The following is a 22,213-nucleotide window of genomic DNA, read 5'->3' as shown; positions in this document are numbered from 1 at the left end:
ATCCATGTTGTGAGTTATACCGAACCGCGTCCAGGATACCACAATGTCGGCCACTGAGTTTTTTCGGAAAGGAAATGAAACTGAAGAAAACGAATGCTTTGTTACCGAAAAATCCGGATATGGGTTTCACTCCAACGATGATTAGTGCTTTAAGGGGTATCAAATCCGCCCACGGAAAGTCTCTCGGTGCGAACAAGCTTTATCCATTCTTTTAAGCATTGTCTCGGCGAGATTCTCAGGTTTGTTGTGGAACGGACGCGACAGCAGTGTGAAAGTTATTGGATCGTTGTCGGCGTTGGCGAAGGAAGGAGAATACAAGGGTGCGTGGGTTCACGGCGACGCGGTGATGTTGCGATTGAAATGGTGGACGGTGGCGGCATGCTTGAGGGTTATTGACGGTGGAGATGATGTGGTTTATGAACGGAGGATTGATTTAGGGGGGAGTTAGCGGTGTGAATAAGGACGTTGGATTCGTGTGGAAGGTTGGGTGGTTGTTTGCGTTTTGAGGAAGGTGGAGATGAACAGATTGTTGTAGCGGAGGGCGGCGGCTATGGGTTGAAGAGGTTGAAGGTGGGTTTTTTGTGAGAGAGAAAAGGGATTTCTATCCGTTTTCCACCGAGGGGCATGCGAATGTGAGGAGAGAGATCAGAGAGTATTGAGTGGGTGAGGTGGCGAGAGAAGAGAGGGTAGTGAGAGGGTATTCAGGTTTGTGAGGGACGCGTGGTGTTTAAAATGAGTGGAGAGCGAGGTTGTGAGAGAAGAGGGGTAGTGAAGCGTCTTATGTGAGTGTGAGGAGAGAAAAAAATGAGTGGGTGTGTGGATTATGTGTGAGCTGTCAGATTAGAGAGAGAGAGTATTCGTTGGGTGGAATCTTTTAGAGACTTTTTTATTTCCTTTATTTTGAAACTAATATTTATTGTTTTATTTATCAAAGAAAGTATGTTTATTTAAAATCCTAATCAATATTCACACTACATAATAGAAAATCCTAAATAATAATATTTGAATATTTTAGACAAAGAAACAAAAAAAACAACTAAACGTGCATAAAAGTCAGACACGAATTTTGATCGAAAAATTAAATCGGACGTTTTAAAATAATCAGCACAAATTATACTTATTGAAAAAATACAGCGTTTCTTCAAACTCTGAAATGAATTTGCACCGATTAAACGGACCATACGGGTCAAAATGCAGCCGAAACAGCTGCTGAAAAATACAACGAGCACACCAGGTTAAACTACATGAACCGTAGATTAATAATACTGGCATCTGTGATTTTAATTTTGAAACTTTTTCCCTGCTGATTTTGCATGTTCTTGAGAAACGATTTAACCAATTTGTCTGTATTCTCAATAAATTTATCCTGACTGATATTTTAGGTATTATTCATGATGGAATGTATGTCATGCTATGCATATGATGAAAAATAAAAATGAAATCAATTCTATGAAAATTTAAATATGCCCAGACAAAATTGGGGTATGACAGTGAGTATCTCTATATGATGGTTTTTAGGTTATTTAAGGGACCAACTCATGTGAGGCGAGAGACCTTGTTGACAGCCGGCGTTTCTAGGTTGCAGGCGGGCGATTAAATGAGCGGTGTTAGAACTACTGGGAGCGACGTGCTCTCTGAGAAGTATTGGGTGGTATTGAATGAACATGATCTGATCCTTCTCCCTTTGATGGATTATAGGGATTCCTCAGGGCCAGGTTTTATGGACCCCTCTGGACGTGGTCTTGTTTGCTTCCCCCATTTTTAGGGAGGTCGTTGATCGGCTATATCTCTGGAGTCAAAGGACTTTTTCTTCCTCAACCTTACATTGAACAGATCACGTGGGTGGCTTCATTGCACTGTGTTTGAGAGGCTTACTTATTGGTCGATATGCTCCATGATCTAGGAATTTTCCAAATAGGACACTACACATTATTACCCTTGTCACACAACTTACTTAAAAGTAAAATGTTATATAAAACTTTAGTCAAAAGAACAACTTAAAGTTAAGATTAAAGCTCTTAACAAAAGTCAAATATTTAACTATTTTTCCTTGTTGTTATTATGTGAAGAAACTTTTCTCCTCGTAGGAGTGAAATAAGAGAGCATGTTTATTTCTTCAGTTGTATAACTTAAAGAGCATCTGTCAATATCTTCTTTTTAATTCAAGTTGTTGAACATATTTGTATCACAATTTGGCTTTTCTACATGTGGTACCCAAATCTTTTTATTATTGGAATACATATTATTATCAGACATCTTTATCTTTTTACGTTCACAATGCTCTTTATAAAAATGTAAGGGAGGATATCCTTGTTTTTTTCATCACTTTTTTTTATAAAATAGAATATAGTAATATGGTAATGTTTATTACATTAATTTCATTTTAGGGTCTTGCATTTAGATGTTCATTGAGAACGAAAAATATTACTAAAGCTTTTATTGTTATTCTTAGGTTCATAACTAAGACCAACCTTATTGTAAGATGCCCTTTGGTCACCTAACAAAATATTCAATTTTTATCTTCCCTTAGTGAATTTTCTAAGTGTGTTTTAAAGATCATCAATTTTATTTTTCAAAATATCACATTGATTGAACTGAATAGATTCATCTAAAACTTCGTGAGAAGGGGAGAAGTTTTAAATTAAATCATAATTTATCTCTTTAAGAATTTCTATTTCTTTCAATAAGTTTTTATTTTTCAATTTGAGGGAAGAAATAATGTCTTTAGAGGTAGAGACAATTTTATCTAATTTACTTGTTTATTTAGTTAGCTTTTACATCTGCAAAACAAGTATTGATAAGAAAAATAAGAGGTTACTTCATATTCTTTATGATTTTCCATCAGACACATGTTTGCTTCTTTCTTGTCAGAGGATTCCACATCATTGTCATCTTAAGATATGTAGGGTATTCTAACTTCTTTTCACGGTTTCTTGGATCTTTTCTAATTCTGAGGAAAGTTTGGTCTTATATGTTCTCCCTCTCTGCATTGGTGGCATATGAGAATGAAGAAGTATCTTTCTTCATTTTGCTATTGGAAACTTGAAATTTGTTTTTCGTGCCTTAGAAACTCCTAAATTTTTGAACACATGAGTTTCATGTATTTATTAATCTCACTTTCACAATCTTCATCTTCCATATCTTTGATGTTAGTATCTTTTAGTGCAATACTTTTCCTTTTCTTCTTGTCAGCATCTTCGTCATCAACAAGTCTCTTAAGTTCCATTTCATTTTATTGCAATTTACCAAAAATTATGTGCGTGTGTGTATGTGTGTGTATGTGTGTGTGTGTGTGTGTATGTGTGTGTGTGTGTGTGTATGTGCGTATGTGTGGTTTCTAAGTCCCTATATTCATAAATCATAGTGACTTTAGGTTGTCAACTATAGTTTAGGCTTCTAAGAATTTTCACAAAAAATCCTCATTTGAATTTTTTTTCCAGAGTTTTGATATGACCCACGATATGGGTAAACTGTGTTTACATTTGATTTATGTCCTCTTCAAGTCTCATTCTAAAAGGTTCATACTCATGAGTTACTATGTCCAGCCTTTCCCTCTTTACCTTTGTAGTTCCTTCATGGGTAATTTGGAATATGTCCTACATTTTCAAATGTGTTGAACATTATCTTTATCATATTTGGTATATCCTATTCATGTTTGTTTACTACAACCCATCAACTTCGTGTGTAGGGATAAATTGACCTTCTTTTACAACCTTCTGAATACCACGATACATCCCTTCTCTGAAGAACTTCATTTTATTTTTCCACAAACTATACCCTTCTCCATTAAAGGACAAGGGTTTGTTTAGTGAATAACTTGAGGCCATTTTCCTCCTGGCACAGTTAGTCTTTAATAGAAGTTAGACTCTGATGTCATTTGTTGGACTAGTGATTTCAAGCACAAAATGGGGGTGAATAGTGGTATTCAAAATTCGTGATTGATTTTAAGGATTTATTACTTAAGAAGAAAATTGTGTTATTATTCACAATACTAGATAGGAAAAGCAGTAGAAAGTAAGTAAAGAAGTAAAGTAAATAACATAAATAAAAGAGATAAAGTTAGAGAGATGACACTAAAGAGTTATCCAACTTCGATTAAATGTTGGCCTGATCTTGTCCCCAAGAGATCTTCTTAAGATTTCATTATGATATTGAGATTTTAATTCTTATGACCATGAACCCTTTATAAATCAAATCGACATATTTTACAATGGCTTATTCCCCCAAACCAAATAGAGCTTTTCCATAGGATGAACTCACGAACCAAATAGAGATTTCACTGGATGATCTTAATAACTGAACATAACTTTTGTAGGTTGAATTCTATAACCAAAAAAAGATTTTGCATGGTTAATCTCAAGACCCAAACTCAATTCTTCAAGAGTATCACACTCTTGAAAATAACAACAGTGACACGACACTAATACAACTCTTTCCTCGCAAGTAATTTTCACTCACTAGGCACTAAGACAACTTTGGTGAAAGAAGATATTTAGAGAGAGATAAATTGTAAAGAATTAGGAAAAATCTGAATTCTGGTGTGTGAAAAAGTGAGGAGATTCCTCTTTTATATTGGAAAGAATTTGGTTCAAAATGGAAATAATACATGGGCCTAATTAATGACCTTAGCTATTAGGATAATCGATTAGGTGCATCCAATAATCGATTAATATGGCCCAAAAAGAAGGTTTTGATATAGAGTAATTACCAATCATTAAGAGACTCTCATAATCAAATATATACTTGACTAGGCGTCATCTAATCGATTAGGTGTATAATATAATCAATTTGATAGTTTAAAAATTTTCTCAATCAAGTATAGAATCCGATAATCTACTGGCTAGGCCTTAAAAACATTTGTAGGTTATGTTGTTAAGTAAATAGAGGATTTAAAGTAATTTGTATGTGTGGGCGCACGCGTGTGTGCGTGTGTGTGCATGTGTGTGTATATGTGTATGTATGTGTGCGTGTGTGTGTGTGTGTGTGTGTATGTGTGTGTGTGTGTGTGTGTGTGTGTGTGTGTGTGTGTGTGTGTGTGTGTGTGTGTGTGCACGCGCGCCTGTGTGCGTTGGTGTCTTGTTTTGAAACAAATGAATTTTCTAGATCTTGGAACTTGGCTTGTGACATTTTTTTCTTACTGTTGTTTTTGCGTGCAGTATTTCGGTTACAGGATAGAACATAAGTTGTTTTGTCAGATCCTTACCACACATAAACAAGTAATAAAAAAATAGATAACACGATTAATATGTTAGTGACTATACACAAAATATGCAAAAATATTAAAATATATAAACAAAAAACTTAAAATGATAAAAGCTATCACAATGTCTTTAAAAACTAACCCTATTCCCCGACAATGGTTGTTGTTTTGTTGCAGTGCAGATAGAAGTTACAATTTTACTGTCCCTACAGAGATTAGTTGTATTTCAAATATCATTCAATAGTTTATATTACTTTTAGTTTGGTTTATCGGAAGATTTATTGTCTGGTGAATACTTGACACTAAGAAAACTTTTGGAAAAATATACTTTAGGTGTTTTAACAATGAGAAAACTTTGTTGGTGTTAGACTTCATTGACATATTCTTATGTATAATCTTTGACTAGTAATATGCAATTATAATCATTTATTAATATCATTTCTCATTGCTATCATTGTAACTCTTGTATGAGTCAATGATACGAGATCACTCGTATTACCTAATATACAATTTCTTAGCCTATTAACCATTATGTCAGCATTAAGTTTCTATAGTGAATGTATATATAAATGTACACTTTCATCAAATATTGTTATTCATGTAGATATTAAACATAAATCTATGTGTAGACTTTAGCTTCTAATATGTGATAGCCTTAGGTCTAGAAATGTCCAGTACCTTTCGAATATAAAGCAATACCATGAAAACATATTCTCTCCTATTATGATTTATGGTGAGAATGTAGTTTCACTACCTTGAATTCCATCAAATGTGATCTAATCTAATGAATTAATTGAATATCTCAAATGAAGGCCTGCCACCTCTATTTATAGGCATATGAGAGGTAGGCCCGCTAAATGCACCGCCCAGTCTCACTTAGAGGCCTACCTTCTTCTAGGTTAAGTAATACCAGCTACTCTAGGCCTAGCCTTGTCGCCTATACTCGCTAAATGAACCGACAAAGATCACTTAGCCACCATACCCTTGCTTCACCTTGAAGTAAATTAACTCTGAAGTCTTTGAACCGTTTTTGCTCACTAAGTGCGCATGTGTTTCATGGCTTAGCAATGATGCATATTTTCTCTCTAAGCGCTCCTTTGTTATTGACTTAGCGAGCCTTGACTTTTTGGAAAATTTCTTGGCTTGGACTAGTGTGATTTTTGTTGATTTTATCTTTATCTATATATGAGACTTTTCTTCTGGTTGTTTCTTCTTCTTCTATATCTATTATATGTGTTGTTATGTATTATTTCTTTCCCCGCTTTTTGATTATGTCAAATTTTATTCTTTCTTCTTAACCTCTATTTTAGTCATATCTTTTTGAGAGATGTGTTGTCATCATCAAAAAGAGAGAAAATGTGATTCTGTGTACTGAAAAGGTATGTCAAAGGTTTTGAAGATGATTTTTTTTTAAAGAAAAATGAAGAATTTCATCAAAAAAAGAAGAAAGTTTTAAATAAATATAAATAAATAAATACATTTTTGGTGATTGATGATATATTGGTGCAATAATGACAAAAAAAAATTCACCAAAGAATGAAACCAACTCTGAAAAGCTTGTCTATGATCATGTGTTTTGTAATTTATTTTTATAGGATCATTAATATAAAATAAAATATGCACCCTCAAAGTATTAAGGTGTATGACACACACAAATCTATTTTCAAACTTACTTGTTTTCAAAAACCTCTTCTAAGACATCTTAGTTAAGGCAAAGCTTTTGAAAACCAAAAGTTAATCGATTATAAAGTTTTTGTAAGTCTCAAATTTTTAATAAACTTGAAGTTATAAATAATGTTTTTTTTAATATCATTTCTTTAAAACTTTACAGATTAATTTTAGATTATGCAAATCTTGTTGATTTACGATTTTTTTTAAATAACCAACTTTTTCTAAAATAATTCCAAAATAACAAATTTTTCAATTTTTTTCTCCAAAATAACCACATTTAAAAGATGATGCGCCAGATGAATCGGCGCACCCCTAATAGACCAAGAGGAGACGCTCAAGGCATTGGCGCCTACATTGGTAGCCTCATGAAGAGGCGCCAATGCCCTTGGCGCCTGCATTGGTCCTCATGAGGAGGCGTCAAAGGCGCATGGTGCCTTAAGAGGAGGCCTCAATGCCTCTGACGCCTGCATATGTTGACATGTTGGGCGCCTAGCCTCTTGGCACATGCATTTTATAGCTCCTCTATATAAATACCTTATCTTGGATGCAATATTTTTCACACAAAATCTTCCCCTACTACCATATTTTCTCACGTTCAACTCCAATCTCCTTTAAGTTTTTGTGTTTTAACCATGTCTGAATACATTCACAAGCGAAATACCAATTTAATATTTTCCGCCGTTGTGTCTCTGATAAAGATTCGTCTCTGGAATACAGATCCGTTTGAACGTCTTAATCGGACGTTGAACAGTTGGTTAGATGGAGAAATTGAAGATGGTGAAAGGATTAGAAGAATACAATGGTTTGTGTCCACGTTCAACCAAAATGGAGAAGTGCATGAATGGGTGAATATTAAGACCGACCAAGACGTTTGTAGGATGATGCATTACATGTTCAAAATTGTTTTGATGGTTGTAATCGCATAGTTCTTGTATTCTAGTTGTTTTAATTGTTTGTGTTATTGTTTATGTAATGGTATTTTCGTCACAAACGTATAATATGAAATAAATTTAGTTTTTCATATATTGCAACAGAGGTACATTGTGCTCGTTCCAATACTAGGACAATTAGTATGATTGTGACCTGGATGACGACATGAACTACATAATCTAACCATTTTATTCGTCGTATCCATTTCGATTCGAATGCGGGTGCTGTTTGGGCGACCCCTTTTCTTCCTTCGCATAACTTCGTTGTGCCAGACGATGTCCCTTGATATTCTGGCCAGTAGTCCTCTTTTGCTACTATGGAAAAACTATTTTTATAAACATTTGATAGGTTGGTGACTTTGTAAACGTCAGATAGCAAGTAGGATGAATCCATTCGAACCTTTGAACATGCCACAATGACATGAGAGCAAGGTGTACGAAATGCTTGGAACTTTCCGCAATCGCACCAACCTCTATCTAGTTCGACTTTGTACTGTCCCATCGACATGCTCTCATTGTGATCCATGCACTCGACAACACTATACCAACCTTTAGTGCGGTCAAACACCGTGACCACATGTGTGTTTGCTTTGGTAGCTTCATGTCTAATGAATTTCATTGAAGCATCACTGAACAACTGCCTAGATTGCAACATTGAACTCCATTTGGAACGTCTGCTCTCAAATAACGCCCATAGCCTGAAATATGTTGCTTGCACCAAAGCGGTTAAAGGTAGGTTACGAATGCCTTTGAAGACAGAGTTCATTGATTCCACAAGATTTGTTGTCATGTGGCCCCAACGTTGACCGTTGTCGTATGTCCTAGTCCACTTCTCCAATGGAATACTGTCAATCCACCATACCGCATCCGCGTTTGTCAATCTTATTTCTTCGCGGTAGTGTTTGAAAGAAGGTTCTGATAATGCGTAACCTGCATTAACAACCTTCTTCCGCAACGTCTTGTCTTTGATTTCCCGCATGAAATTCTGAGCAGTATGTCCAATACAGAAAACATGCCAAAACACACAACCATTTTTTAACTATAGTACGCCCCAAGAACCATTGCTTCGTTTCCAAAATAATTCAATGTCCCAATTTGGGCAACTATACTGTCCGTAATCCACCCAACCCCATCGACCTAACTACGATGACATGGGCACCGAACTCCATTACGGAAGCACCGTTGGCCAGAGCCCCTCCGGATATTGGGAACAAATGATGACACATCTGTCAAATACCGTTGGAACTTCCGCCGGACCTTCACACCAACCATCATTAGATCAGGTCAGCACACAAAGACCCCAAACACCTCAGGAAAATCGTGGGAGACCTCGAAGACAAACTAACACACCTGGATGTGGAACATGGGGATGTTTCGATCGAACCGGCCATTAAATTTTTGTCAATCCCATGTAACATTTATTATATCATGAATAATTATTTTTTACATTATTTTTTATTATTTGATAAATAAAAAAAATAAAAAATAAAAACCATTAAAAAAAATACAAGGGTGTATGCGCCAGATGAATTGGCACATACACCACATGCACCATGCAGGCGCCAGAGGTATTTGCGTCTCCTCATGATGGCCAATGCAGTCGCCAAGGGCATTAACGCCTCCTCATGATTTATTAGGGGTGTCCGGTTCATCTGGCGCATCCATTTTTAAATGTGGTTATTTTGAAAAAGTATTTAAAAAATTTATTATTTTAAAATTATTTTTTAAAAAATTGATTATTTTTAAAAAAAGTTCTTGATTTACAATGAGTCGGTATAATTATGAAAAATAATATTTAGGAATCAATCAAAATATAATAATATTTAAGAAAATTTAGAAATGTGTGAAAGTGAGGGGCTATGTTTAGCTGTAAGTAAAGTATGAGATGATTTGTTTTTTCTTAACTAATTTTATAATCCGAATAAATTGAGTATTTAAAAAATATTAGAGTATAAAACTAAGTAAATATGATATTGGAGCCCGTTAGATATTGGGCCAATCTTTAAGATAATAAGTGGTTTGAAAACTAAAATAACATGAAAATAAAAGTTAAGAAACAAGGAAAATTAAAAAATCGTCAACAGCAGGATTCGAACCTGCGCAGGCATAGCCCAACAGATTTCGAGTCTGTCTCCTTAACCACTCGGACATATTGACGTTTCGATGTTAACGATTCTCAAAGAACGTAATTATACAATTAATCCATTGTCGTCGATTCCTAGACCATAACATTGCATCACCACAATCGAATTTATTTAGTGTAAATAAATTGCATAGAAATAATATAAATAATAGATAAGTTATATAATATTTAATTACTTTAGTCACCCTTTTACCTTTTAAATGAATTTTCTTTAGAGATGACTTTTTTTTTCTTCTTTCTTTCTTACGATAAAATTTTAATGAAGTTCTATATTGTTTAAGTTTTTGGACTCTTAGATGTATAAATTTGTTTAAACACCCTTATTTTTTTGAATTAGTTTTTTTAGTTAAATTTGAACTTAACATGATATTAAAGTTAGATTAAATTAAAATGTATAATGTAGAAATAAAATTCAGACTCATACTAAACATGAAAGTCAAGTTGAATTTCTATACCGAGTCTCATATTATTTAAGTTTGGAAACTATCATAACAAATCCAATCACAATTAACACTTCCTTTGTCTAAAATCTTTATTTTACATTTTCAAAAATTATCAATTTAATCACTTCCAAGCTCATATTCACATCATTCAATAAAAGTTTCATATTTATACATTAAATTAAACTTTAATTTTCCTAAAAAATTTACTTAATATTGTTAATTATTTTTTCTACTAACCGATTAGTCCTGGAATATTTGGATGGTGTAAGCTTATTGCTCAAAACTGATATAGAAAAATAGCCAAAATATAGAATTACAGTTACAAAACAAAAGTACTACTAACTCATTACATGTTCTATTCGCAGTTTTTCAGAAATTATTACAACAGAATAGAAACAAACAGATTCTAAGTCACACATTGCATTGATGCATTTACATTGCAACTAGAAAGTTCATCAGACTCGTCCATGAGGCAATGGTCGACTTTATTTTTTTTCCATGTTGAATGTTTACCCTTAGCTTCCACTTCTCGAACAATACTAAGATACGATGCTTGAGTGCAAATTTTGGGTGCATCAGGGCCTTTATAAGCTTTACAGATGTAACTTATGAAGTTATCATCATCCTGCAGGAAGAGAAAGTTGTGAATTCATGTGTTTTCCACGTTGTGAAAATGTCTAGCGCTGAAATAAGGTATATTTTTAGTCAGATGCATATACCAAAATGCTAGACTAACCTCGTAGAGTGGTTTTCCATCCACAACTACCCATTGAACGTACTCGTGAGGAGGCTGTAGAGCATTTGTTTCATTTGCGAACTTTAGCTCCAACTGCAGGAAGATGGTAATCACTATTTGTGAGATTAAAAAGTTCAGCCAATCAATGGTTCAGAATTCTTTTGGAAATCAAAACCAGAGAAAATTCTAGTATATTAGGATTTAGAATTGGTTTATACGCTACTTCATTATACCGATTCAAGTTTCACATGATAGAGCTGATAACAGTTAGTTGACATTTGGCATAAGTGTTGAGATTCAATTATACATTTGTCTTGATTCTTGATCCAGTTTCAATTATACTAACCTCTTTTCCGTGATCACTACGATAACAATCATCAACAAGTGTTGAATTCAGACCCAGTTTCGTATAACAAGATCTCCATTCTCTGCGCCTACCCTGAAGTACAAGATCTTCAATACAATAGATGAAAGAGAAATGCGTGTCCTGCAAAAAAAAAGCCAGAATCATATAAATAAAACACTTATAACAAAGAAATACATTATACATGAGAGCATTGTTATAATGAACCAAAAGAAATACTATAAAATTAATAAATGTCAGCAAGAAATGTGTGCAACATTTAAGAAAATGTAATCTTAAACAATAAAATACCCATTAGTTTGCATGTTAGAGAAAACATAAGGAAAGAAAAAAAAAATGTAATTTCCAACATTTAAATGGCCATGAATCTATTATAACATATTAAAATAAAAGTCCAAATTCTCTTTCTAACACTTCTATATCACATCATCTTATAATCTTATGTGGTACATTTCAAAACTCATTTTCATTTTTAAAAAGATTAAATACAATACTCATTATCAATTAGAGTTCGTGGATTCGAACCTTTGCAATGATGAAAAAAAATCTAATTTTTGAACAAAATAGTCTAACAAGACAACCCTTAATCTAATTATACATATCCCCTAAATTTCAAATTTCAAATAGATGTGTGAATCTAAATGTTAAAATTAAAATCTATTATGTATTATATATTACAACAAAATGATGAATTCTCACGCTAACACTTCTATTTTATATGTGTCGCATTATTCCATTGTCATATGTGACTCATTTTAAAACTCATTTTCACCTTTCAAAAGGTTAAATACTATATTCGTTCTCTATTAGAGGTCATAAGTTATAATCCTCGCAAAAACGAAAAAAAAAAATCTCATTTTTGGTCTAACAAAACAACCATTAATACTATTATTATTATTATTATTATTATTATTATTATTATTATTATTATTATTATTATTATTATTATTATTATTATTATTATTATTATGTATATTGTCTAAATTTAAAATTTAAGATAGACGTGTGAATCAAAACATTAAAATTTAAATTTTATTTTCGTTGAAATTATAAAAAAAAAAATACTTAAAATAAATATTTTTAATCTTAAAAAACTTATAGTTGAAAATATGTTAATCTACCAATATTTATAGTCAAAATTCATTTTCACTTTTCAAAAAGCCAAATACAATATTTATTCTCATATTTCAACTTATATTAATGACAAAATCAGATAATATTTCTACAATCTCATTAATAAAAGTTAAAATAACTAATTAAAAAATAATTAAACTAATATAATATCTGGTATCAAAATTCATATCATTGTCTCAACTATAATTTATACTAATAAATTATTATCAAAATATATGCTGAATTATTTGGTTGAGTCGAAACCATATTTTATTCGGCAGAGGAATTCTTGTTAAGTTGAACATGTTGAATAACATTAAGATGCTATCATGACTCTATAGTTAAATATGGTTGGATTTCATCCCAAAACTAACTCAAAGGAGCTCAAAGAGGTTGCTCAGTGCTCACACATTTATTCAGAAACTTAAGAAATGTCCAAACAATCTTAACAACTCAAATACAACTTCAACACAAATAATTGAAAAAAACAAGACAAAAAGAAACATGCATGTAAATTTCCTGCCAATTTATTCCATAGTTTTCTGTAATGAGAAAAAGGGAAAAGCAAGTGTTTGTTACCGGTTGAGGCCAGATATCAATAGCGCACGCTTGAACCGTGTTGAGCAAGCACTCATATGGACCATGCTGCAATTTTTCATCAATCAAGAAATCCAAATTTCAACAATTAATTGATAATTAAATCATATATATATATATATATGTATAGAAAACTCGGAGAAGATGGAAAATTACCTGGCAAGCAAAGGTTTTGTTGCCTTTGATGTTAGCATTACCCCAAGGAACGAGCTTAAGATCAACGATGGAGAGAAGATCGTGTTGGAAGATTTCTGGAAGATGATTGACGATGAAACCGGCGCAGTAAGGGCACAAAGTTTCATAGTAGACTTCTAGAGAAACCTTGTTGTGAGATTGAGGGGGAGAAAAGAAGGAATAGAAAGAAAGGAATAAGATGAGACAAAAAGAAAAGGTGTGGAAAGAAGAAACCATGGTTGCTTAATCTGAAAGGTGTTGAAAGAAGAAACCATGGTTGCTGGATCTTAAAGTAACTAAACTAAGTAGTTGACTTGGATTTAAGAACAATAAAGAAAAGAAAGTATTAACTCTCAGGCATAGAATCATTCAAAAAATATTTGTATTAGTCAATGGGAAATGCTTAAACTTACAAAACAAATTGTCAACGAAAGCGAAGATGCAAAGTATAACTTTCTCCTATTTGTTAATAGTGAATCATAGAAGCACCTAGCTTTTGTCTCTGCTTCCTATGAGTTCATCTGTAATTATTTTGTTTACTTTATTTCGTTGTAAGCAACACTTAAATGTACAAAAGCCATTATGTTTTGATTATTTCTTTGTATATACTATATACATCAATTTGGGATATCTTAAAATAGCTTGAGATGGATGTTGATAACTTAATATTATTCTGCTTAATAAACGTGTCAATATATTTCATTTACTTTGAACATTATGTCCTTTATCTTGTCAAATACTTTCTTACTTTCAATAACAGAAAATATTGAATTCAATACCTCCAATTTTTCAAAAAGAGTATTGCAATGCATCATAAAAGCAACCTCAACTTGAAATTCTTGAAATTTTGCATTAGTAAATGCATGGTGAAATTGCGACTCAAAACCAAAATAACTTACACAAACAATTGTTGCATTAAATGAACCAAAGTCTGCCATGTTTTCCTTTTCAATTTTATCTCTCAATGCATTGTCATATTGTTCAAAAAATTGCTTAAATGTTGTCTTTGAGTTTACATATCCATCAACATATGAGTTCATACTTTCACTTTATTGTGTAGTTGACATTCCAATCCAAAATGTGTCTTTCACATAAATAGGAACCCAATGATCTCGTTCATGAAACAATCCTTTTAATTGTTAATTATCTTGCATTTTATAATACTCAATCATTTTTTCCAGATTTCTGTAAAATCACTCTTGCTTAAAGAGTCATATTCAATGTTGTGCAAAAGTGTTTTGAGAGACTCATAATTAGAGTGTCTATCTAACTTTTATGGAAACTTTTTCATTAAATACCATAAACACCAACGATAATGAGCTTTCGAAAAGACAACCTTAATTGCACTTTTCATTGCTCTATCTTGATCAGTAATTATAGCATTTGGTGCGCGTCCATGTATACACTCTAACCATATGTTAAACAACCAAGTAAAAGTTTTAATATCCTCATTTGACAATAGAGCACAACTCAACAAAATTGATTGACTATGATGATTAACTCCAACAAAAAGGGCAAAGGCATGTCATATTTATTTGTCAAATAAATGGTGTCAAAAGTTATGACTTCACCTAAATATTCATATGCAGTCCTACATTTTGCATCAGACCAAAATACATTTTGTAAACGACTTTCATCATCCACATTCATTATATAGTAAAATTGACTATTATGTTTTTGCATTTTAACAAAATAGTTTTGAATAACTTCGGCATCTCCTGTTCCAAGTCGTAGTCATCTTACTTTATCAACAAGTCATGGAGAAGGAACTTCAACCAAACAGACTCACAAGTAGTGTTGGCAAGGGCGTGTTATTCTGCTTGAGAAGAAGGTCGGGAAACAGTGTGTTGCTTCTTGTATTTCCAAGAAATAACGGAAGTATCCATGAAGAAACATAAACCAGTAGTTAAGTGACGAGTTATAAGACAGGTTCCCAGTCAAAATCAGAAAAACCAGTCAGAACCAGGTCGGTTTTGTGCTTGAAATAAAGGCCCAGTGCAGGAGCGTTCTTGATGTAGCAAAGAATCCTAAAAGGAGTAGGATCAGAAAGAGGAATGACTTTGTCACAATGTAAATTATGGCTAGGATCCATAGGTGTAGAGGTTGGTTTAGCTGCAAGAAAATGTGTTTCTTGCAAGAGGTCCAGGCTATATTTAAATTGACAAAGTGAAATGCCATGAGAATTTCTTGCAGCCTCAAAACTGAGGAAATATTTAAGATCTCCTAGGTCTTTAATGGTGAAAGTATTGTCCATAACTGTTTTAATATTATAAATCTCAAGAATATTATTTCATGCAAGAACCAAACCGTCAACATAAACAAAAATATCTATAAAGAAATTCTCAGTTTTCTTGGTAAATAACGAATAGTTAGATTTAGACTGACAATACCCTAAAGAGAGAAAAGTGTTAGTTAATTTGTGATTCCATTGACGACTTGCTTGTTTGAGACCATAAATAGATTCCTTAAACTTACAAACAAAGTTTTTATTCGAGACTTTTAGGCCTGATGGGATTTTCATGTAACTTCTTCTTCCAAGTCTTCATGTAAAGAAAGTTGTATTAATGTCAAGTTGGTGTAAAAACAATTTTGACAAAAAACTGGCGAAATAAGAAATCTAATAGTTGTCATCTTAATAATATGACTAAAAGTAACGTGGTAGTGCAAACCCTCAGTTTGGTTGAACCCTTTTGCTACAAGGAGAACTTTGTATCTCTTAATGGTACCATTGGCTTGGAATTTTAATTTAAAAATCCATTTGCAACCTATAGCACGTTTGTTAGAAGGAAGGGGAGTAAGATCCCATGTGTTACTATTGATGGGAGATTCGAGCTCATTGTTAATGGCTCCTTACCAATTGGAGTCAAGAATGGCTTTAGAGTAGGAATCGGGTTCAATTTGGGAGGATTGCTCAAGATTAAAAGTCCTATGATGAGGAGATAAAGTAGAGTAACTAATGAAATGAGATATAGGGTAAACGTTACTTGTATTAGAGAATGAGAGGAAGATGTGATACCTTTGAGCATGTCACAATGGAAATCTTGGAGGTAGGTAGGTGGTTTAGATATTCTAGTGGATTTTGTTAGAACAAGATTTGTTCAAACTCCTAAAAGGTTTTTATGATAACAAAGTATTTAAAGAACAACATGGTTTACTAATGGTTATTCTAGTGTGTAGAATCAAAAGACATTAACCTTGATATTAATTAAGTGAGTCACTTAGAAGAACCATTAAAGGAAATAAAATTTATTCTGAATATGAAGTATCAGAACCAAGCTTCCAAACTCTGGTGAATCTATCCATGTCTTCCAGATGTTGAACCTGAGCTTATCATGGAATGAAAAGATCAACAAACTCGAAAGACTAGAATCTTTTGAAGCAAGCAATCATTGTCACAAGGTATGACCCTGCAACTTCTGAATTTGCTTTACCAACACTTATGAAGGTACTGCTTCAAAGGAATTTGTATACATCAAGTCATCAACTCTACAAGTGTTTATCCAAACCAGTTTTGATCAAGATTTTGATGAAGACAAGCTCAGAACGTGTGAACTACTAGACTCCGAAGTCTGACTCCAACCAGGTTCTGAAGACATACTTCAAATTCTGATCAAGCTTTAACTAATTCTATAAAAAACCTCTGAATCAAGAAGTTAAGTATAAGGATGACGGCGACTCAAAACAAGATTCAACAAATGTATACAAGAATATTTCAAGTCTGAAGTTATCCATAGAAGATCATGTGACAATAGTATAATACTTTATGTCTAATCAACATAAAGATATGTTGTAAGGATCTTATCTCTCAAACTACTCTGAACTCTACTCTCTTCACTCAACGTCTTTATGATAGATGAGTTTTGACTCGCTCTATTGTCCAATAGATAAAGACCTTCAACGGCTACTTGTACCTTGATAGTTTCAATGACCATTTGTATTATGGTAGTTTTAATCTTCAAAGGATCTATTCCAGAATCTATTTATAGCGGAAGATTGAAAATATGCAAGAGTGTTATGAACTTGTGAAGTTCACGGAACAATCTCTTTGAGTCTGTTCTGACCAAGATGAATGTGAGTTGAAGAGTATGTGATTGTGTTCACAAAGATGTGATACCGGTTCATTGTATTGGTTGAGAGAGAGGTTGTGTTTTAATCAGAAAACACAGATCTATGAAACACACACTAAATATAAAATAAAACCAGAAGGGTTAAGTGTGTGAGAGCAGGGATGAAACATATTCACATACATTTTGAAGATATAATATGTGAATATGTTCATCAGAACAGAAAGACACAATAAGATGAAAATTTATGGAAGGAGATAAGAAGAATGACCATTTCATTATTCCACACTCAAGAGCAATCAACTCACAATCTACTTAAGAGTGTAAACCTTTGTGTATCTGCTTATTCAAGAAGCACTCACATGAACACAAGGTTATACCAGATTTTTATGGTTAATAAAATCTGAAGACTCTAGCCGCTGAGCTCAAAGTAAGTCTCTTGATGGATGCTTGAGCATTAAAGTCCTAATCTGATTAATAAGAGAAACAAGTATCTTTCTATGTGATTGAGAAAAACTCATTAACATGAGCTTAAGGTGGAAAGTACTGAACATACTTTTTAGGCAAGGAAGTCTCAAGTTGGGTGCTTGATGGTAGAGCAGGAAGTCTCAAGTTGGGTGCTTGATGGTAGAGCAGGAAGTCTCAATCTGGGTGACTGAGCAAGAAGTCTTTAACATGAGCTTAAGGCAAGGAAGTCTTGAATGAGGAGTTTGGGCAAGGAAGTCTTGGTCTGGGTGACTGAGCAGGAAGTCTCATGCTTAAGGGCTTGAGCAGAAGTCTCTTTTTGTAGGATTGAGCAGGAAGTCATAAGTTGTTGGCTTAAGCAATTGTAATAAGTTTGATTATAGTTAAAAGCTCTTGTGCTGCAAGGGGACTAGTCTACTCTTAGTTTGAGAGGAACCATGATATATTGTGTGTCTATTTATTTACTTTTACATTTATATCCCGATATGAAAATGAACTCTGAAGTCAGACTCATGTCTGATTCAGCCTCTTACTCATATTAGAATCTGAACTTTAAACCTTAGGTTCTGAAACTGAGTTGAAGAAGAAAGAAGTAAACTTCTCACTTATGATAATTAATTTGGTATCACACTCTGAATGTGGTTCAGAATCTAATGTTCCAGAATCAGAAGTGAAAAGAGAATTTTTAGTCACACACAATTCAACCCCCCCCCCCCTCTTGTGTATTTTTCTCACCTTTAGTTGGCATCAGAGTCTGGCTATGCTCATTTCACTTAATAGTGAAACATAAAATATTCGGTGAGGAAAATCTACTAAAGCAGCAAGTCATCTTTCCTTGAAGTTTCCTTCAGTTGTTACAAAATGGAAACTACATAAGGAAAAGAAAGTTGAGCTAAAGGAGGTCAAAAAAATTTCTTCTTCTCTAGGTCACTTGTTTTGTGAGTATAAAAGGATTTTTAACCTTTAAGACTAACTCATGGGACAAGTATGCTTGTTGAGGATATCAAGAATCCTTTTCTGCCTTGAGTCATTTGCCTTGTGAGTATGAAAGGAATTCTTAATCCTTAACACTGACTCGTGGGGTAAATGTGCTTGATGTAGGAATTAGGTTTAATCTTGATCTGCTTGTTTAAAAGGAAGACTGATAAAAAATTTAGATTCTCAAAAGCTAGAAAAACTAGAAGAAGCTTTTGATTGAGAAGATTCTAATGGGGATTAGGATGATGAGGAAATGACCTTACTTTTGCAAGAGACTTCCATATATTATCAAGAGTAACAATAGATTCTTTGGTAGAAGCTCTAACTTTAAAGGCTTTTGTTCCAGGAACAGAGAAGTTTATCAGAAGATCTGCTACAATTGCAACTAGCATGATCACTTATCAAATGATTCTCCTAACCTCTAAAAGACAAATTATTCTAAAGGAAAGTTTCATATCAAGTTCAAGAAAGATCTCAGTGCAGCATGTGATGAACTTGTTGATGAAAAAGATTCAGACAGAGAAGTTGAAGAAGTCAATTGTGCAGTGATGGCTCTTACACTCTCTGATTCAGAGTCTAAGTCAGGTTTTGGCTCTGAATATGATAAGAAAGATAGGGAATACCCTAACCTATCTTGGTCTTATCTTATTCATGATTTTATGAGCCTTTTTCAAGATTAGGCAAGGCGCATGAAGGATGTTAAGAAATAACTTGAGTTTCTTAGAAGAAGAATTGAAATCTTCTAAAGAAATGATTAAGACATTGGAAAGAAATCTATATGCTTCCCAAGCATGATATAGCAATCAAATATTTCTTAGTAATAGATCTAAATAAGACTCTGCTTACACCCATGATCTATGGAGTAAGAAAGAGAAAAGAGATGGTTTGGACTTTCATGAGATGTGTAGTTTTCAGAACCTTGACATGAAAGAACCATCTTCTTCAAGTCATGCTTATGATTTATTGGTGTCTGATACTTAAGGGATCAAACTTATGAACCCATTAGAATAAATAACAAAGAAGTCAAAGGTTTTGATAAAACCAGAGACCTCAAGGTTAAATGTTATGTAGGAGTTAGTGTAACACCCCAGATAAAGAAAAAGAATTATTTAATTAAGTTGATAATATATTTATTAATTTAATTAAATAAAATTAAATTATTGGATTATTATTATTATTAATAATAATTATTGGAAAAATATATAAGTTGGAATAAGGAAAGGGTTTCATTTTTTTGGAAAAGGTTTCACGTGAGAAACAGAGAAGCTGCAGAGAAGAGGAAGAAGGGCAAAGAACCGAAAAGCACGGTTGAGGAACGGAGAAGCTAAAGCTTAGAGATTTGCCGGATTATATCAGGTAAGGGGGGTTTATCGTCGTTTAACGGGTATTATCGATTAACATGTAATGGGTAGTGATAAGCTGTTAATCTGACCGAATTGAGATTATGGATGCTGAAATATTATGATGAATAAGTTGAATTTAAGCTGAAATTAGATCGGTAGCTGTGTGAGTTGTGAGATTCTGAACGTATCGCTTTTTACGGATTTGGAATCGGAGGTCCGGAAGTCCTCCAACGGCGGAAAATGCGGAAACTCTGCATTCTGCCTTGTGTTAGCGCAGGAACTGCTGTTTCGCCTGCGTTAACCGGTTAACCCAGGGTGTTAACCGGTTAACACTGTTATAAATTGAGAAAATGTTGAGTTTTGCCTGCGTTAACCGGTTAACCTATAGCGTTAACCGGTTAACACTGTTGCGTTTTGCCAGAAATGGTATTTTTGTCCTGCGTTAACCGGTTAACCTATAGCGTTAACCGGTTAACACTGTTGCAGTGTGGAAAAATAGTTGATTTTTATGTTGTATATGCAATTGGTAGTTGGCCTATTGCAGTTAATTGTGATGAATAAAATTGTTGAGTTTATGTTGTGAAATGCCGATGCAAATATGTTGAAAAGTTGATTATAAGTTGTTTTGTTGAAAATATTAAGTTGTAGGCTGATGAGCCCAAGTTGATTTTAAGTTGCTTTGTTGAAATTACTGAGTTGTAGGCTGATGAGCCAAAGTTGATTATAAGTTGTTTTGTTGAAAGAAAAGCTGTTATGTTGCTGTTATTCTTATGTTGTTGAGTTCAAGTCGTACATGCCATATACATTCATATGCATTAAGTCGGGGCTTTTGCTCACACCACGTTGGCCTGGATTGGCAAAAATTATGGGGCTGTTGCTCACACCACGTTGGCCTGGATTGGCAAAATTTTAAGTTGAAAGTTGAAGGCTTATGCCTTGATGCCCACTAAACTGGCAATGATTTTAAGTTGGGAGTTTTACTCCAAATGGTACCACATGCATAAAGAGTCGAGTCTCATTGAGTTGCATTTTATGTTGTTATTGAGTTGTATTTACGTTGTATTTGCGTATGATAATTGAGTTGAATGTGCCGTTACCGCATGCATGATATGATTTGGGTGATTAACGTGTAGAATTACTTAACATAACATGATGATTTATAATATTTGTTATATCGATTGAGAAACTCACCCTTACAATATTTTTCAGGTAACGAGCAGTGAGTTGAGTAGGAGCTAGTGCTTGAAGTCTAGTGTGGTTAGAGGGTCATGCTCTGATAGATGTAACATCGGGACGGGATGTTTGAATTGTCGAATAAATGTTAATTTGATGAATTACAGATGTTGAAATATTTTATCCGCTGCGTATTGTTAAAGAAGTTTTTATGTCGAATAAAATTGAGTATGACTGCTTTTATGTTGAATTATGTGAAGAAGTTGTTATGTGACACCCTTGAGTGACAATATTTACTCTGATATGTATGATTTAATTGTTGTTGTTTTAATTAAATATTTGGGGTATTTAGAAGGGTGTTACATTAGTGGTATCAGAGCAGGTCGGTCCGTCCGGCCAGTTGTCGTGTCGTTTTGTCTAATAATTGTGTATTGTTACCAATCTAACTTTAAGTTGTGTTGCATTGATAAGTTGAAATGGCTGGAAGGAATGACGCTGCAATGGCTGCCGCAATGCAAGCAATGGCACAAGCTGTGCAGAACTTGCCAAATGCTGGTGGAGATGCTGGATCACGTAGCTTGGCGACTTTTCAGAGAGAGAATCCGCCGGTGTTTAAAGGGAAGCATGATCCAGATGCAGCTTTGGGATGGTTGAAAGAGATTGAGAGAATCTTCCGTGTTATGGATTGCACTCCAGCTCAGAAGGTTCGGTATGGTACTCACATGCTAGCAGTCGAAGCTGATGACTGGTGGCTAGAGACTCACGAGAGGTTGACCGTGGCGGGTGAAGACGTTACTTGGGATGTATTCCGTAGGGAATT

The 22,213-nt window shown here is 33.8% G+C and overlaps 1 protein-coding gene and 1 non-coding gene across 2 annotated transcripts; both read right to left on the bottom strand.

The window, feature by feature from the left end:
- Positions 1-9,875: 9,875 nt before the first annotated feature.
- Positions 9,876-9,957, bottom strand: TRNAS-CGA (transfer RNA serine (anticodon CGA)). Its single transcript has one exon. It is a non-coding gene; the product is annotated as a tRNA-Ser (tRNA).
- A 752-nt stretch (positions 9,958-10,709) lies between these two features.
- LOC127084493 (gamma-interferon-responsive lysosomal thiol protein) lies at positions 10,710-13,723 on the bottom strand. The gene is made up of 5 exons (XM_051024952.1): positions 13,353-13,723; positions 13,179-13,244; positions 11,469-11,609; positions 11,123-11,215; positions 10,710-11,011 (listed from the first exon to the last, which is right to left on the bottom strand). The coding sequence occupies exons 1-5, from the start codon at positions 13,605-13,607 to the stop codon at positions 10,793-10,795; spliced, it is 774 nt and encodes a 257-aa protein (XP_050880909.1). The 5' UTR covers positions 13,608-13,723; the 3' UTR covers positions 10,710-10,792.
- Between the last annotated feature and the right edge of the window lie 8,490 nt (positions 13,724-22,213).

The sequence above is a fragment of the Lathyrus oleraceus genome, chromosome 5 (assembly GCF_024323335.1).
Source record: "Lathyrus oleraceus cultivar Zhongwan6 chromosome 5, CAAS_Psat_ZW6_1.0, whole genome shotgun sequence".
Taxonomy (NCBI): domain Eukaryota; kingdom Viridiplantae; phylum Streptophyta; class Magnoliopsida; order Fabales; family Fabaceae; genus Lathyrus; species Lathyrus oleraceus.
Note: the sequence above shows the minus strand (reverse complement) of the source record. Positions and strands in the feature narration are given on the sequence as shown.

Excerpts from the sequence above, each read along its gene's own strand:
- LOC127084493 (XM_051024952.1), bottom strand. The coding sequence starts at position 13,607 with ATGGTTTCTTCTTTCCACACCTTTTCTTTTTGTCTCATCTTATTCCTT. Across the intron at positions 13,245-13,352 it reads ACAAAACCTTTGCTTGCCAG|CATGGTCCATATGAGTGCTT; the intron begins GTAATTTTCCAT and ends GAAAAATTGCAG. Across the intron at positions 11,012-11,122 it reads ATGGAAAACCACTCTACGAG|GATGATGATAACTTCATAAG; the intron begins GTTAGTCTAGCA and ends CTCTTCCTGCAG.